Here is an 18,891-nt window from a genome sequence, read left to right on the forward strand (position 1 = left end):
GACACTGGTCCAATGCAGTTGACACTGTGCAATGCAGCTCTAAAAAATCTGCTTTGTAATCTAGAAGATGATGGATGCTTTTGTTTTATTTTTATTTTTTTATATTTGGTTATATTATTCCCCTCTGTATATTTATTTATTTTTATTTACAGTTTCTTATATAGCTCCGTAGATTCCGTTGCCCTATGCAAATGTTGACAACACTGAAAGAACAAACTGGGTAAAACAGACAGACATGGAGGTTAGAGGGCCCTGCTGCAAGCTTACAATCTATAGGGAAATAGGAGGGAAACACAAGGACAGGCACCAGTAATAGCATAGCAGTCCCACCAAGGGGTGTGGTATAGGGTACCGACAGTCCGGATCCCGACAGTCATTAGCCCGACGTCGGGATCCCGACTGCCCAGACAGCATGGTGAGCGCAACAAAGCCCCTTGCGGGCTCGCTGCACTCGCCACGCTGTGGGCACGGTGGCTCGCTACATTCGCCACCTATTCTATTCTCCCTCTATGGGGGTCGTGGACCCCCATGAGGGAGAATAGTCTGTAGCCGTCGGGCAACCGTCTGTCGGAGTTTTGACAGTCGAGATCCCGACGGCAGGTAAATGACTGTCGGGATCCCAACTGTCGGGACCGCGTCCGGCACCCCACCAAGTTGCAAGTCCAGAAGGGAAGCTATAGAATACATGGGTGCCTCTGAGGGTTATATGAGTGAAACCTAAATATGGTAGGGTACTTGTTTCCTAGCACGGCGCCACTGATTTTCATTGTATGGCATCGGGTCTGTGAAATCGGGTCGCATCAAATCGCATGCGACCAGATCGCATGCGATGCGATTAGACCCGATTTTTAATTGTCTGATGGCTGATTCCTATGTTAAATGCCACCCCAGACACGATTTTTAATTGTACACCCACCCTGATGGGTAAATAGTATGTCAAATGCCCCCCATTGTTAACGCCACGCCACGATCAACGGCAACCCGAAGTGTGGCGAGCGCAGCGGTACGCGTCTTCCGACCTTTTCATACCCCCACTATCCACATCGGCGTGGAGTTGATTATATATAGTGTGGCGAGCGCAGTGAGCCACCGAGCCCGAAGCGTGGCGAGCGCACGCGCATTACTTCACATGTATTCTGCGTCCCCTCACGGGGCTCGCTGCGCTCGCCACCCTTCGGGCTCTGTGGCTCGCTGCACTCACCACACTATATAAAATCAACTCCATGCCGACGTGGATAGTGGGGGTATGAAAAGGTCGGAGGACGCGTACCGCCGCCCCTAGTGGGCTCGCTGCGCTCGCCACACTTCGGGTTGGCATTGATACTGGGGTGGCGTTAACTAGGGGGGGGCATTTGACATAATAATTACTCATCAGGGTGGGTGTACAATTAAAAATCGGGTGTGTGGGTGCATTTAACATTGTCATTAGCCATCAGGGTGGCTGTACAATGTAAAATCGGGTCTAATCGCATTGCAATGGCATGCGATGCGACGCGATTTTAAAATTGTATGTGAACCTCTTAAAACCCTAAAATCGGGTCTGATCGGGTCCCATCGCATACCTTAAGTAATGGTATGTAATGGGACCCGACGGGCGCTCTGCTAGGAAACAAGTACCTATGATAGGCTTGCCTGAAGAGTTGAGTTTTCAGGGAACGCTTGAAAGTTTGGAGGCTAGTGGAGAGTCTTATTGTGCGTGGAAGGGCATTCCATAGGATGGATGCAGCTCTATGAAAGTCCTGTAACAGTGAGTGCGAGCTAGTGTATTTTATACTTAGTAATTGCTCATCATGCAAACTATAAATTATGTAGTTCCCCCAGGATGGATAACCCACCTGCAGGGGCTGGCTGGCAAATTTTAGCCTGGGGGGAAAGTCCAGAGCATTGGCCCATAAGTAATAGCGCATTGTTAAATACAGGTTTTTCAGTTAAAAAATATGTATTAATAAAAAAAAAAAAGAAGAAGATTAGGCCTGGAGTTGATTATATCAACTCCAGACACCACAGGCTGCTCTCCTGCATAAATAAAGAACAGGACACCACAGGCTGCTCCCTTGCGTAAATAACAGGACACCACAGGCTGCTCCCTTGCGTAAAGAACAGAACACCACAGGCTGCTCCCCCTGCACATTAACAGGTCCCTTACTCTTCAATCTTCTGAACTTATCCGAGATCTGTCCATGTGTCTAGCAAAATTGGACAAAGGTCTCAGAATTCAGCCCAAAAGGACACATCTACGGAAATGTCCATAGCCTTCTATACACTTGTGGAATGTATGACGTGAAATTTGCACCCTCCCATACATTACAAAGAGACAGTGTGTTCCCAAGGTTGCATGCTGAAAAAATGTATATAATGCCCATAGTAGTAATGCCTCATATACACATAACGTGCCCAGTTGAAGTAGTGTTGTAACAAAACATTTTGGTGCCCTATGCCTAAAAAAGAATTGCTGCCTCGCACACTTACCAAAACAGTAACAGTGCATGCCGAAAGCACGCCACAAAAAATGTACAGAGTAATGCCCATTACACATTATGGCACAAACCGTAATGCCCATTACACATTGTCACCCACCATAATGCCCATTACACATTATGCCACACATCCTAATGCTTATTACACATTATGCCGCATACCATAATGCCCATTACACATTGTCACCCACCATAATGCCCATTACACATTATGCCACACATCGTAATGCTTATTACACATTATGCCGCACACCGTAATGCCCATTACATATTATGCCGCACACCGTAATGCCCACACACATTATGTGTAATGATGTAAAACACTGCAATGCCCCATTACTCCTGCATATGATGCCCCCAGTAGTGACCCGCACACAATACTCAAAGTTGTGGCATTTATATTATATTCACTGCTGCTGCTATTCCGCCATATCCCCTGCACATACAGTACCTGCTGCTGTGACTGTCTCATTCCATCACATCCCCTGCTGATATAGATGGCAGACTTGGAGATGAGGTGAGTGGAGCGCATTCCTGCTAATCTCTCAGCAGACCCGTGCGGCCGGGAGCACACATACTAGACGACTGGGCACAAATCGTTCCGGGACATACATCAGGCAGCCGGGTAGCTGACACAAGTGCCATATTCTGGGGCCGGTCACAGCTAACCCCCTCCCCCTGTGGCCGGGCCTGCCCCCACCTGCTGTCCTCAGTCCCGCTCCTCCGTCCTCCTCCTCCACAGAGTGCGGCCGCGGGCGGCGTATATCATGACGTCCTACTCCGCACGCATCGTCTCTCACCGCCGGCGCCGGACATCAGGAGGAGCAGGCGGTCATGTTCCTGTAGCCGCGGCCATGTTTTGAAAGCTGGCGCCGCGGGCTACAGGAATCCACCTGGTACTCTCATGGGCACGATGAACAACGCATGGATCTATTTATTGGGGCAGTACGGATGGTGTAATGGTTAGCATTACTGCCTCGCAGCACTGAGGTCATGGGTTCGATTCCCACCGTGGCTCTAACTGTGCAGAGTTTGTATACTCCCCCTGTGCTTGTGTGGGTTTCCTCCGGGTACTCCGGTTTCCTCCCACAATCCAAAAATATACTGGTAGGTCAATTGGCTTCCAACAAAATGAGCCCTAGAATGTCTGTGTGTGCGTGTACATGTGGTAGGGAATATAGATTGTAAGCTCCACTGGGGCAGGGACTGATGTGATTTTATTATTTGTAAAGCGCTGCAGAATATGTGTGCGCTATATAAGAAACTGGTAATAAATAATACATTTATTCATTGGGTATCGTGTTCCTCAATAGTTATCTTGTTATTAGCCATTACTATTGTTATATTATACTATTTCTGAAGCTAAAGATTGTACATTAGAATGTAATACTGTATAACAATAACATGTTTGGAGCAGCCACCCCCCCTGCAGGGTTAAATAATGATCCAGCCATCAGAATCGACATCTTTAAATGATTTGACTGGTTGAATATTTCTTTGCTCCATCTGGATATTTACACTGGGGGATAGGTGAGGTCAGCTATTGGACAGAATCCATATAACGTGCTCAGTAGTACAGGGAGACAATCATTACAGATGCATGACAGGCACATTTGGAAGAGCTCCGTTTGTTATAGGAAGAGTGAAGTCAGATTCTATCAGGGAGCTCCGAGCAGCAGGAGCATCTCCCAGAGCACTGTGGGAAGATTTCCTGTCTGCATATTTGTTGAAACTTGTTTATGAAGCTTGCTTCTTTTTTACTTTTAGTTTATATACAAAAAATGATAACTGGGCAGCAACAAAGAACCGTTCGGCCTATCTATTTTGTGCATTCCAGTTATGCAGTACAGTGGGGCCCACAGGTGGGGTTTCTGAGTACAAGGAATTCCCCCTGACCCACCATTTGTTTCCTGAGACAGACAGCTTTGTCATACCTCCCAACAATCCCGATTTCAGCGGGACAGTCCCGATTACCGGGTCCTGTCCCGCTGTCCCACCCGCGGCGGAGGTGTCCCGCTGCGGGGGGGCAGTTCGGAACCCCCCCAATTTGACAGAATAGACACTGTGCGCATGCGCACAGCGTCTATTCGCGGCCGAAAACGGGGACGGGGCTCATTTGCATAAACAGCGCCCCTCATTTGCATAAGCCGCACCCCCATTTTGGACGCTCGCGCAGCTTCGCCGCACGAGTGTCCCTATTTCTGCAGCCGAAAAGTTGGGAGGTATGGCTTTGTCGTGATCTCACTCTGAGTGAGGGCCATTATTGGAGTAGCTCCTCAGACAGAGAGCACTGATTGGCTGAGCTATCTGTACATTACAGATAGATTGCCCACTAGTTTGGGTTGTGCCCTCTGCCACCCTGATATAACCCTGGGTATATATTTAGAAACTTCTATAGTTTTTCTCTCCTTTTTAATCTTCGTATTTAGAGCAGTGGTTCTCAACCTCGGTCCTCAGGACCCCCCCAACAGTTCACATTTTCCAGGTCACCCGGCAGGTGCACAGGTGCACTCATTATTCACTGACACATTTTAAAAGATCCATAGGTGGAGCTAATTACTTCACGTATGATTCTGTGTGGAGACCGAGGTTGAGAACCACTGATTTAGAGGATATAGTACAGGGGTAGCCAATTCCAGTCCTCAAGAGCTACCAATGTCTAACATTTCCCAAGTCTCACAGAGTCACAAGTGAAGTCATTACCATTCACCGGGGGTTCTTTTAAAATGTGTGTGTGTAATGACTACACCTGTGCACCAGCTAGGGGATCTGGAATATGTGAATTTTAGGTAGCTTTTTAGGAATGGAATTAGCTACCTCTGCTTTAGTATTTTCCATGGAGTCTGTGATCTGGACCAGTGGCTCTCAAAAGGTGGGTCCTGACCCCAAAGGGGGTCGGCACCATCTCAGCATGGGATCGCAACACGATGTTGCTGACCGTCAGGCTGATGACTTCTCTGATCTCTCAATCAGTGATCCGAGAAGTCTTAACAATCAGTTGAGTTGTCTGTTACTTCAGATGCCTCACATCATTTTGTGCCTCCATAATGCTGCCATGTATGTGCCGTCTGATGACCACACATGTAATGGGCCCAACTTGCTGGGGTCCTGTAATAATTGTTACTTTCTTATGGGGTGCCAGAGCCCCGATCTAGACTATGCACCATTCTGTCCATCAGTGTGATAATAGATTTATCTACTTGTGCAATTATTTCTCCCATTTCTACCTATCCAGGCCGTCAAATCAAAGACAGGACCTGGAGAACATCTTAGAAACTCACTCTGGCACACGGGGGACACCAACGACCAAGTGCGGCTGCTCTGGAAGGACCCCAGAAATGTTGGCTGGAAAGACAAGGTGTCTTACCGCTGGTTCCTGCAGCACAGACCCCAAGTTGGATATATCAGGTCAGTCTAGATTTACACTAACATTGTGTAAATGGGTTCCTGTGACTCATTATCACAGTGGGGGAAATGTATCAAGCCTTGGAGACAATTCAGTTCTTCCTGTCTAAGTTCTATATGTGCAGTCATCTGCCCCTTACATCTGTGGCTGGGATCAGATTGTCTATCATTTCTCTACTGCATCCGAGAAAATGGCAGACTTTGATTGGTTCCTGTGGGCAACATCACCTCTTTTACAAGCTTTAGTAGATATACCCCTAGATGGTTGTGTAATGCGACCCTTGTACCTCTGGGTCTGACATAAGAGATCAGAAGCTGTCCGACAGGCTTTATGCTGCCTCATCAGTTCAGCTGAGGAACAACTGCGCGAGGTTGTTAGTTTTGTGCCCTGAGCGGGGATAGCTGTATTGAGAGGGATAGACAGACACTGCATCGTTTGTGGTTCTGCAGACAGGGCTGCCATCGGGAATTTTGGGGCCCTGGACTCATTTCCAGTCTGGGCCCCATGCCCCCCCTCCTCACCGTAACCCAGCTCCTGTTCCCCCATCTGCTCTTCAGCTGAGCTGCAGCCCGGAGGTCCGGGAGCGCAGGTTTCGTCAACTCAGGATGCCGGCGGCCAATTAAAATGCTGCACCAGCTGGTGAGCCAATCAAAGCTTGTGTAGAGGCAGTTACTTTGATTGGCTGCCGGTACGCAAGATCTGATTGTCTCAAAAGCCGGTGCAGCATTTTAATTGGCTGCCGTCCTCCTGGGTTGAATAAGCCTACCCTCCAGGATCTGATTTGTTCAGTGCACTGAGCGCAGCGGAGGCAGTCGGGGGGGGGGGGTCAAGGACAGCCGTACCCACAGCACCCCACTATTGGTGGCCCTGGCTGAAGATAAAGAAAACAGTTGGAAGGGGCGTGATCACACAGGTACACAGCCCACCCTGTACGCAGCATGGAGCATGCCCGTGCAAGGCTCTCTCCCTACCACCTGACAACCAGCGGTTGCTAAAGGGCAAGCCTAATCAATATGCTTTCTAGCTGCACATCAGGCTGCAGGACTTCCCAGGGGTTTATAATGCACTCCCCAACACCTCACAGCATCTATATGTGGAATAAGGACTTCATCCAACTTGTCTACTCCATTCTGCGTCCTAAACAAGAAAAGATGAAAAAGTGGCGCTGGTTTGATGAAAAGGTATACACATATTTAAACAGTTAAAAATCATAGGTACAATGGCACAATATGAGAACCCCCCCCCCCCCCCCCAAAAAAAAACAACAAAAAAACAACAACAGGTGAATAAAATTGAAATAATAAATCTGGACCGGAGGCTGAATTCGTGGAATATATACTGGAAATAATCCCAATGGATCAAGGAGTGTGACAGTAGATGGAGTAAGTCAAGGTGCCCAATGGGCTAATAGTTACCACACAGTGTCCCGGATAGTCCAATCCCAGGTGCACAATTGCAAGGGTGTCCTCAATTGTCCACATTTACCAATAGGCAATGACCCGATGATGACGGGGGCTAAGGTAGTAAATAGCCACGGTTTCCCACTTCGCTAGAGGTCCCAACTGAAGAAAGGTGGGGAGCAGGTGTCCTCAAGGTTGGTGGACTTGATGATGTTAATTGGAAGTAGCCAACCTCAATTCCTGCACTCGCTGCACAGTGGATATCCGGCTGGAATGGTGGCCAGCAATTGTAGAGTGGATGGAGATGGAAAGGTTCCACTGTGGTGGGGGGACAGGCTGGGAGAGCGTGGGCAACAAAGTGACAATGGTGATCCAGATGACAAGGGGGAGGGGGGGTTGGGTCATTGCCTATTGGGGCCCCACTGCCGCATTCAATTGAGGACACCCTCGCAATTGTGCACCTGGGATTGGACTATCCGAGACACTGGGGCAAATGTATCAACCAGCATTAAGTGCAAAAATGCACTTAACGCTGGTTAACTGGGGGGATTACGTTTATCCTAATGTATTACTAGCGCACCTAACGTGCGCTAGTGACAGCCCGCCGAGTTACGCTCGGCGGGGCTGTCCCTGCAATCCCCCCAGGGATTAACGGCCGGGTCGATGTATTAACAGCCTTCAAGGCGTTAATTCGCCCCGGCCGCTTCGCCTGCTCAGGGCTAGCGTTGTCCTATCCCCCACTATGGGGACAACGCTACCCCTGCGTCTGGCTCGCGGTTTTAGCGAGATCTCGCGCATGCCCAGAAAGCCGGCCAGGGGGGGGGACGGCGGCGAGTGCGCATGTGCGGGTCGGCGAGGGAGACGATAAGGAGAGCCGTTCACGCTGGGGATAGCGGCTCTCCTTATCAGCTGGGATGGGGTTAATACATCTGCCTATAACGTTTGCCCGCTTCTCCACGTTATGCTGGCGAAGCGGGAATCGTTATTCGCCAAACGTTATAGGCAGATTAATACATCTGCCCCACTGTGTGGTAACTATTAGCCCATTGGGCACCTTGACTTACTCCATCTACTGTCACACTCCTTGATCCTTTGGGATTATTTCCAGTATATATTCCACGAATTCAGCCTCCGGTCCAGATTTATTATTTAAATTTTATTCACCCGTTTGTTTTTTTTTTGGGGGGGGGGGGTTCTCATATTGTGCCATTGTACCTATGATTTTTAACTGTTTAAATATTTGTATACCTTTTCATCAAACCAGCGCCACTTTTTCATCTTTTCTTGTTTTTGGCTTATTGGGGCTGACAACCCCATTTTTAAGTGGCAGCTCTTAGCGAGACACCCTTGGTAGTGCCTGAGGGGGGGGGGGGCGGGCCCGGGTGATTAACACCCACCCACCCCCCCTCCCATCTCGGCGGCCCTGATGATGATGACTATGGGTAAGGTGTACTGAGCTCTGAAAATGGGTAAGGTGTACTGAGCTCTGAAAAGTGATAAAACAAAGAGAGATAAGCCACCAACCAATTAGCTCCTACCTGTCATTTTTCAAACACGCAAAAGCATGTGACATGGCAGGTAGTAGCTGATTGGCTGGTGGCTTATCACTCTCCATTTTATTATTTTCAAGCTTAGTACAGTACATCTGGCCCTATGGGAGAGAAATAAAGTGGAGAGTGAAAAAGTACCAACCAATCAGCCTTTACCTGTGAAATGGCAGTTAGATGCTGATTGGTACATTCTCTCTCTCCAAGGTTTAATATGCCACGTCATCGCAGGGCAGGATTTCGCCACCTTTGGGTGGCGATACCCTATTGAAGCCTATGGGCGGCTATCGCCGCCCACCGCAAACCCGCCGCCTCCGCCAACCCCCCTCTCCCTGGATTACCTTCCTGCAGGTCCTCCTGAACCCGGAAGGTAAACCCCTCCTCCCCCTAACAACGCAGCCGGACGTCCTTCTGGCTGCAAGGGGATGGAGGTGCTAGGGACAGCCTGCTTAGCTGTCCCGGTGTGAGGGGAGGAGGAGGCACCCAGCGAGGTGATGGAAACCCCCCGCACACCAAATCACAGGTATCGCGGGGGGCCTGCCTCTGTCACAGCACTGCGATGCTAGCCGCATATGTTAATACATACTGTATGCGCTAGCATCGCTGTGGCCGGGTGGCAAGGGGCGGTGATGTATATTAATACATCCTGCCCTGAGGGCTCAGCTTGATGAATGATAATTAGTTTTACATAACATTAGTTCCGCCTGTTTCTTTTACGTTTACCATACACGGTGATAACTGAGTGTACTGTATGACATCATTCCAGGGCGAGATTCTATGAAGGCAGCGAGCTGGTGGCAGATTCAGGCGTCACTGTGGACACCACCATGCGTGGAGGAAGACTTGGGGTATTCTGCTTCTCACAGGAAAACATCATCTGGTCCAACCTGAAGTATCGTTGTAATGGTAATTCTTCCACATACGGATGGTGTAATGGTTAGCATTAGTGCCTCACAGCGCTGAGATCATGGGTTCAATTCCCATTATGACTCTATCTGTGCGGAGTTTGTATATTCTCCCCGTACTTGCGTGGGTTTACTCCGGGTACCCCGGTTTCCTCCCACAATCCAAAAATATACTCGTAGGTTAATTGGCGCCCAACAAAATGAACCCTAGACTGTATGTGTGTGCGTGTATATGTGGTAGGGAATATAGATTGTAAGCTACTTTGGGGCAGGGACTGATGCGAATGTTCAACTATTCTCTGTAAAGTGCTGCGGAATATGTGTGCGCTATATAAGAAACTGTTAATAAATAAATAAATACTCTGTGCTCAAAGCCAAAATCCAAAATTAGCTACTAGCTTCTTGTGCCAAAGCAGTTTATATTGGACATCTGTATAACCTGATTATCTGGCCCACTGCAAGCTGTTGTCGTCTGTTATCATACCTACCAAGAAGTAAGCTAGCACATGAAAGCAATGCAAAGGAAGCAACCAATCAGCTTTGAGGTAGTATTTATCAAGAACATTCTGTAAAATGTTGTGACGATGAGGCGGATTGGTTACTATAGGGAACTCCTCCACCGTTCACACCTCTCCTTTCAATGCTTAATATATTCAACGGTACTTGTGTAGTTTCACGGCGCCCGATATATCGGATGCAATATCGCCCCATATGTCGGATGCGATATCGGCTTATATATCGAGCAATCTGATGCGATTTTTGACCTGTTCATAACCCCACTATCCACTGCGCATGGAGTTGATTTTATATAGTGTGGCGAGCCCGAAGTGTGGCGAGTGTAGCTAGCATACCCTCCAACTGTACCGTTTTAGCCGGTACAGTACCGCTTTTTAACGGACTGTACCGGCTAAAAATCAAATGTACCGATGTACCGATTTTCTTTGTCGGTAGCCGCTCCTCTGAGCCCGCAGGCGATGGCTGCAGGCTGTGATGGATCGTGGACGGCTGGACGCATATACGCAGGCCCAGTGGGGATAATTGTGTCCCAGTGTGGCTTTTGTGGCATCACGGCAGCCAGCGCTGAAGCGCCGTCTGACGTCAGCACTCCGCACGCTTCCTGGGTACCTGACTGTCCCGCACGCTGCCTGCGCACCCGTCCAGCATGCTTCCTGCGCACCCGCCACCGGTGATCTGACTGGCGTCACGGCCGCTGGACTTGGATGGGGGTGCAGTACAATTTTAAAATTAATGTTCATCCTCAGGTGGGGGCGTGGCCACGGATATATGAGGTGTTGCCACACCCCTCTACACATGGACACGCCCCTATATATGTGACCACGCCCCCTGTACCGATTTCCATCGCTAAAATGTTGGAGGGTATGAGCTAGCCCCGCGAGGGGACGTGGATTACTGCGCTCGCCACACTATATAAAATCAACTCCATACGTAGTGGATAGTGGGGTTATGAACAGGTAAAAAAAATCGGATCGGATGGCATCGAAATATATCAGCTGATATCGCATCCGATATATCGGCCGATATCGCATCCGATATATATCGGGCGCAGCGAAACTACACAAGTACCTATTCAACTCCCACATTTAATATTGTGCTATATTTATTTACTGTATGAACTTTGTCGGCATTTCCCGTTGTACTCGCCAGCTGAGGACCATCACTGAGATAATATGTTTTCTTTGTTCCTTTCCAGATACAATCCCGGAGGACTTCCAAGCATTTCAAGCCCAGCAATTCACGTCTTAAAGTAGCAAAGAACCAAAGAAGTTTATTTTTTTGTTTTGCTGTAATCACGTTTTTATTTGTTGATAAGGAAAGAAAATCTGATGTAACAAAGTTTTTTTTATACCTACTGTACATGAATGTATGTGAGATAAACAGATACAATAAAGAAAAAAGTGTAAAATATCTTTGCTCTGTTGTTTGCTAATGGCTGTTCCAGGCACAATGAAAGGAGGGTGAATCTCATATGACAGGCTTTCCCAAACATGTTCCTTCCAGGCTCCCTAATACCCCTTTCCCATTACAAAAAGAACTAGGGTCAATCCCGGGTTGTTGCCAGGTCGAATCCTGGATCCAGCAATAAAGGGTTAATCCTGGGTTGGATTTTGCAGTGTGAACTGGTAAACCCGAGTCCCATTCACACTACAGGGAGGAGGCAGTGTCAGCTCCAAGCACTGCCTCCTCCTCGCCCCCAGATGACCTGGCGCTGCTCCACCCCACTCGCTTTCTGACATTAATAACCTGGCTTATTGCAAATCAGTACCCAACAGTGCAATGCTGTAATTAGGCGTTCCATTTAGAAAAGGTCACCTGAGTAGAGAGAAATAGATCAATCTTTAATTTTATATACACATTTTCTTTCCTATAATTGAATTAAACAAATAGAAGTCCTATAAACTTTCTGAACTTCACCGATCAGTTAAGCCCCGGGAGATATATTGCTCAGTTTCTCCTTTTCATCAGCGACCAGAGATGGTCGCTGATGAAAAAAAAACTGCCGGGGGGAGCCCGGCAGTGGTAATCAGCTGATCACAGGAGCATGTTCCTGCGACCAGCGATCACTACAGGGGTAAAAACGGGAGCGCGCACCCGGCGATATATCGCCGGTGCACACTCCCATCGTGGGCAATATGGTCGCTTAGTGACCATATTTCCCGCAATATTACACAAAATCGCCCCCGTGTGTACGCACCTTTAGAATCAGATCATGGTTGCCTACCTGACCCTCTCCATGAGGGAGAACATGCTCTGCTCCTGGACTTCCCTGGTAATGTATAATGGCCATCACCTGTGGTGACACCGATATTATCAATTACCTAGGTGATGGCAATCCTACATTACCAGGGGAGCATTTTTTTCCCTGAAGGAGAGGGTAAGGTAGGCCACCAATGAGTTAGATTAAAAATAATTACAGTGTGAGATCTCATGACAGAATCTTAGATTGTTACAGTATTTACAGAGATAACAATTATGTTGGCAACAGTAGAACTCTGTGCAGATGGTCACAAGTGACTACATTCTATCCAAATATAGATTTATCAGCATTAGGGCCCCATACATCAGCAATTAATTGTGACAATTTTCAGATATGGAGATGATTGCCACAATTAATTTTAGATGTGTGGGCTCCCCCTTTTGGCAATCCCAATCAAAATCGCCAATCGATTGCTTAATCAGGTTTTTAAAGGTGTTTAATAATCTGGTATTATCTGCAGATCTTTTTTATATGTGTGGGCATTCCCAATTCATCTTCTTCATCTATTTACATTATGAACAGCTGAAATGACAATCGATTGGGCAATTTCCAGATATGAAGATGCAATCTTTAGATGGAAAAATCTGCCGATCACTGAAATAAATCTGTAATGTGTGGGCAAAGTCAGATAGATTGTAAAATCCATTTATCTGGCCAAAAAATCCCTGTATCTGGAAATCCATAAATGGTGATTGCTGATGTATGGGGCCCATTAGTCTAGACCAGTGGCTCTCAACCTCAGTCCTCAAGGACCCCCAACAGTGCATGTTTTCCAGGTCTCCACACAGAATCAAAGGTGAAATAATTAGCTCCACCTGTGAACTTTTAAAATGCATCAGTGAATAAGTGCACCTGTTCACCTGCCAGGTGACCTGGAAAACGTGCACTGTTGGGGGTACTTGTGGACCGAGGTTGAGAACCACTGGCCTAGACTAACGCTGGCCATATAGTAGACAAACTTTCATCCAACTAGTTGGTTGGTTGGACTGAAGATCTGTAATTGCATGGGAGCAAATGGCAAACAGCAGTTTGTTCACAAAAACATTCAGTCATATTGTTTAAATCAAACAGATTCATCTAGAATACCTTGTCTCAGCGAGAGCTTTTGTAAATTTCCAGATTTGGGGAGCAAATTACATTTGTTCACATACAGTACCATCTAGTGCAGGGGTAGCCAACTCCAGTCCTCGAGAGCTACCAACAGTTTTCCAGGTCTCCTCACAGAATCACAATTGAAGTAATTAGCTCCACCTGTGGATCTTTTAAAATGTGTTAGTCAGTAATGAGTGCACCTGTGTACCTGTGAGGTGAGCTGGAAAACATGAACTGTTGGTAGCTCTCGAGGACTGGGATTGGCTACCCCTGATCTAGTTGGATGAAAGCTGGTCTAGATATGAACAGATCCACTCAGCAAGGAAAGGGTTTCCACACTAGCTGACTGCCACAGATCTTATGCGGTCTACACATGGGGAGATTTTGCTGAGCAATCTATATCACTCAGCAAGATCGCTCAGCACACAGCGATGCACAGTGCTGTGCGTTCTGTCAGGGCCGGTGAGAACACTGGCCCTGACCGGTGATCTAACTATATTTATCCAGCATGCTGGATCTTAATCGTCGGGTGAAAGCGACGCGCTGGGCCTCGCATCACTATGACCCCTAAACACAGAGCAACGTAGGGGCATTTTCTAAGTGAATGCCCAGAAATCAGCCCATGTGTAGGCACCATAATAAATATCTCAAATGTGGCATAGAATTGAAATAGTGCTGGTCCCGAGCATACACCTTACTGATGTCAATGTAGAAAAAGAAGGTGTTATGATATTAATAATCAACAGGGTTCCAAAAGAGAAACATCCATTAGGCCAGGGGAAAATTTAACTTTATTTAGAGCTGAATTAGCTGCTTTCATTATTTTATTTCCTATCAAGGCACAGGAACAGCGAAATGTACCAGCAATTACAGATTATCATCATGAAGCCACATACACATTGGGCCAGATGCACCAAGCTTCAAACGGTGATAAAGTAGAGAGTGATAAACACATACTTGCCTACCTGACCCTCTCCATGCGGGAGAAAATGCTCTGTTTCTGGACTTCCCTGGTAATGTATGATTGCCATCACCTGTGCTGAAATACCTTTACCTAGCTCCCCACAGGTGATGGCAATCATACATTACCAGGGAAGTCCAGAAACAGAGCATTTTCTCCCGCATGGAGAGGGTCAGGTAGGCAAGTGAGGATAAACAACAAGCCAATCAGCCCCTAACTGTCCTTTAAAAAAAATCCAACCTGTTACATGGCAGTTGGGAACGGATTAGCTGGTTGTTGATCGCTGTTTGAATTCTGCCCCATTGGGTGATAAATTAAACATCTCTAACTGTAAGATTTATTGCAGAAATCCCCCCAAAATATCTGTAGGTCTTTTACCTGCATGTGTGTGCTTTGCTGCTTGTATCAGACGAGGAGCAAAAACAGGTGCAAATAAAAAGGGTGGTAACCCATAATAAATACACAATAGTGTGTGTCACAAGAAGACATATGTAATATTTGATTATATTTATTTATTAACAGTTTATTATATAGCGCACACATATTACGCAGCGCTTTACAGATATTTGAAACATTCACATCAGTCCCTGCCCCAGTGGAGCTTACAATATATATTCCCTACCACATATACACGCACACACAGACACTCTAGGGTTAATTTTGTTGGAAGCCAATTAACCTATCTGTATATTTTTGGATTGTGGGAGGAAACCGGAGTACCCAGAGTAAACCCACACAAGCACAGGGAGAATATACAAACTCCGCACAGTTGGAGCCATGGTGGGGATCGAACCCATGACCTCAGCGCTGTGAGGCAGTAATGCTAACCATTACACCATCCGTACTGCCCAGTATATATAACACATGGTGGGAATAGAACCCATGACTTAAGCGCTGTGAGGCAGTAATTATTTATTTATTTATTTACAGTTTCTTATATAGTGCAGCAGATTCCGTTGCGCTTTACAATAGTAGACAGTTATAAGACAAACTGGGTAACAACAGACTTGGAGGTAGGAGGGCCCTGCTGCAAGCTTACATATGCTAACACCATCCGTGCTGCCCATATATGTATATCAATATAATCCCGAAGCCACGTTTGAATAGCTCATTCAGCCTTTATTTATTGAATACAAACCTATACGACGATCTGTCATTTCTGGACCACCGACCATGCTACATGTGGCTATACCTGGGAACAGATAATTAGAGGGCTGACGGGTGGAACATGTTCTTTAGCTGGGCAGACAAGCTCCAACCACAGAATGATTAGAGGTTGCCATTCCCGTTATATTATAATTCAGTGATTTCTTTTTATCCAACGTGTACTAGACAGACCACTAAACACTACTTTCCCTAAAATACAAGTGTAATCTATAAGAAAATGCCCAGCCAAATATAGATTTAAAAACAATATTCATTAAAATATATTTTAAGATGAAGGAACCCAGAATATATCATCCGCACTTTCATATAACTGGCGAGATTTACCATGACCGGCTTCTAGAAGACATACTGGGCTGCATTCACATAAAAGTTTATTCAAATTTCTCTCCAACCTTCCCGGCAGGGCTGCATGAGATTTGGCACTTGATGTGCCATTTTTTACATGCAATTTATCTCATGTAGGTTTGATCTCCCATTCAAATGAATCAGTGGCCCCCATTCTTTTAAATGGGAGTTTTCAAAACTTCTGCCTGCCTCAGCCTCTCTCTCTGGCTGAGAGTGGTGGGGAGAGGAGAGGGTGGTGTCTCAGAGGCGCAGTGTGAGAGTGCCTCTCCTGTCCAGCTCTTCCCTGCTCTGGAGACTGTAGGGGTATGCCAGTGGTACAGCACCCACTGTCACACACCTACTGCCCTTATCGGATGCGGTATATTGCAGGTGCTAAAAAGCACTTGCGCACAATAAGACTCTCCGCTAGCCTCCAAACATTCAAGCGTTCCCTGAAAACTCACCTCTTCAGGCAAGCTTATTATATTGATGTACCACACGCATAACCCTCTGAGGCACTTATGTATTATATAACTTCCCTTCTGGACTTGTAACTTGGTGGGACTGCTAAGCTATTACTGGTGCCTGTCCTTGTGTTTCCCTCCTATATCCCTATAGCAGTGGTAGCCAACCCTAGCCCTCGAGAGCTACCAACAGTGCACATTTTCCAGACAACCTAGCTGCTGCACAGCTGCAATCATTAATCACTGACACATTTTAAAAGATCCACAGGTGGAGCTAATTAGCTCACTTGTGTTCTGTTAGGAGACCTGCAAAACATGCACTGTTGGTAGCTCTCGAGGACTAGGATTGGCTACCCCAGCCCTATAGATTGTAAAACTTGCAGCAGGTCCCTCTTACCTCTAAGTCTGTCTGTTGTACCCAGTTTGTTTTATCACGGTCTACAATTGTAAAGCGCAATGGAATCTGCCGCGCTATATAAGAAACTGTAAATAAATAAATGCTGCGGATGGGCCCGATTCGATAGATCATACACACTACACGTATGGATCTACAGGATACGATGCACATGGGAACGCACATCGGGTCGTATGTCAAACAGGTCTGATTTGGCCAGTATTCATCCGATATATCGGGTCGATCCGTCTGAATCGGAAGAAAACAGGCCAAATTGGACCGGTGTATGGCCATCTTTATACTCTCATGTAGGAACGTTCTTGCTCTTGGGATACAGTCACTAGGTCAACAAGCATTAGGTCGACATACATGAAAGTCAACAGGGACATTAGACCGACATAAGCATTAGGTCGAAATGGGGAAGGTAGAAAGTGAAAAGGTGAACATGGGGTTTTTCTCATTTTTTTGAGCCGACAGGCTCTACCATTCACTAGTGCAGGGGTAGCCAACTGCAGTCCTCGAGAGCTACCAACAGGTCACATTTTCCAGCTCACCTCACAGCTCATTACTCAGACACATTATAAATGATCCACAGCTGGAGCTAATTTGTGATTCTGTGGGGAGACCTGGAAAACGTGCACTGTTGGTAGCTCTTGAGGACTGGAGTTGGCTACTCCTACATTCGGCAAGGTGGGACGATAAATTAGTGTGCCTGAAGCATGGCAAGCGGAGGCGATGCACTTTTTTAGTGTCCATGTCAACATTCGGGTCAAAATAAGTGAAAAACCCCTTGTCGACCTTATAACTGTTGACCATCCCCATGTCAACCTAATGCTTGTGTCCACCTAATGTCGACCTTCAGTCATGTCGACCTAATGCTTTTCTATCCTATGATCCATACCCCTTGCTCTCCACAATGATCACGTTTTTGTGACTTCAAATTTTTTGTATCTTTAATGTTATAAAAAATAAATTTAAAACAGATAATCCAACTGCTACAACATGATAATGGTAACTTCATACATGTCCACAAAGGTTTCATTCTTACATAACTTTGCCCCTTTCTAGATTCTCAGGTCGATTTTTGTTTGCAATGAATAAAACAATGTATGTAAATAAATAATCCAGCATTTGTTCTGACTATGAAGTATGAAATCTGATAAACACCTGAAGTATTTACATAAAGCTGTAAGCAGAAATATAAAAAAGTCATGAATAGGAGAACTGCTACGTTTTTGCTATGCCGATGAGCGGGATTTTTATTTAACCCCTTCCCGACATTTGACGTACATTTACGTCATGGCCGGGAGGTACTTCCCGACACATGGCATAAATGTACGTCATGAGTTTAAACTGTCACTGCGTCTCGAGACGCAGTGACAGAGGGACGATGTCTGCTGTCCCTGACAGCAGACATGTCCCTGCATGCCCAGGGGGGGCTGCGATGCCGCCCCCCCGTCGGCGATCGCTGTGATTGGCTGTTCAGTGTGAACAGCCATTCACAGCGTTTTCCTGTGTTACCAGCGAATCGGACGCTCGGTAACACAGGTGTCAATCACCGCCGGGCGTCAGGGGGCATGAGGGGGTCATCGGTGACGATGACACCTCACCCCACCCTCACCCCACCTGCCCCCAAGGCTGTGATTGGTCCGTGGGACCCACGGACCAATCACAGCCAAGGCGCGACATTTAAACTGACGGTGACTGCGCTGCAGACGCCATTCCGGTCTGGAATAGCGTGCAGAACGGTCACCGTGCCTGCCTGCCGTGAATACCGACCTGATCCTTGCTAATACTTACCTGATCCTTGCAAATACCTTACCTGATCACCTTATCACTGCTTGTAGCGTGCTGGACGCTTCCTGGATCTGACTTCCTGAGACTTCCTGCTGCTGCTGCAGTGTGATAGAGAGATAGAGAGATAGAGAGAGAGATAGAGAGAGATAGAGAGAGATAGAGAGATAGTGACAGAGAGAGC

General features: G+C 46.9%; 1 protein-coding gene across 3 annotated transcripts in view; it reads left to right on the forward strand.

The window, feature by feature from the left end:
- THBS4 (thrombospondin 4) overlaps nt 1–11,661 on the forward strand; it is a 71,719-nt gene extending 60,058 nt beyond the window's left edge. For all 3 annotated transcript variants that reach the window (XM_083152376.1, XM_083152367.1, XM_083152384.1), the window contains 3 exons: nt 5,713–5,885; nt 9,597–9,736; nt 11,447–11,661. In XM_083152376.1, coding sequence (XP_083008502.1) covers nt 5,713–5,885; nt 9,597–9,736; nt 11,447–11,499 — 366 coding nt within the window. In that variant the 3' untranslated portion in view covers nt 11,500–11,661. The remainder of the gene's footprint in view (nt 1–5,712; nt 5,886–9,596; nt 9,737–11,446) is intronic.
- The last annotated feature ends 7,230 nt before the right edge of the window (nt 11,662–18,891 follow it).

The sequence above is a fragment of the Crinia signifera genome, chromosome 1 (genome assembly GCF_055691185.1).
Source record: "Crinia signifera chromosome 1, ASM5569118v1, whole genome shotgun sequence".
Lineage (NCBI taxonomy): Eukaryota > Metazoa > Chordata > Amphibia > Anura > Myobatrachidae > Crinia > Crinia signifera.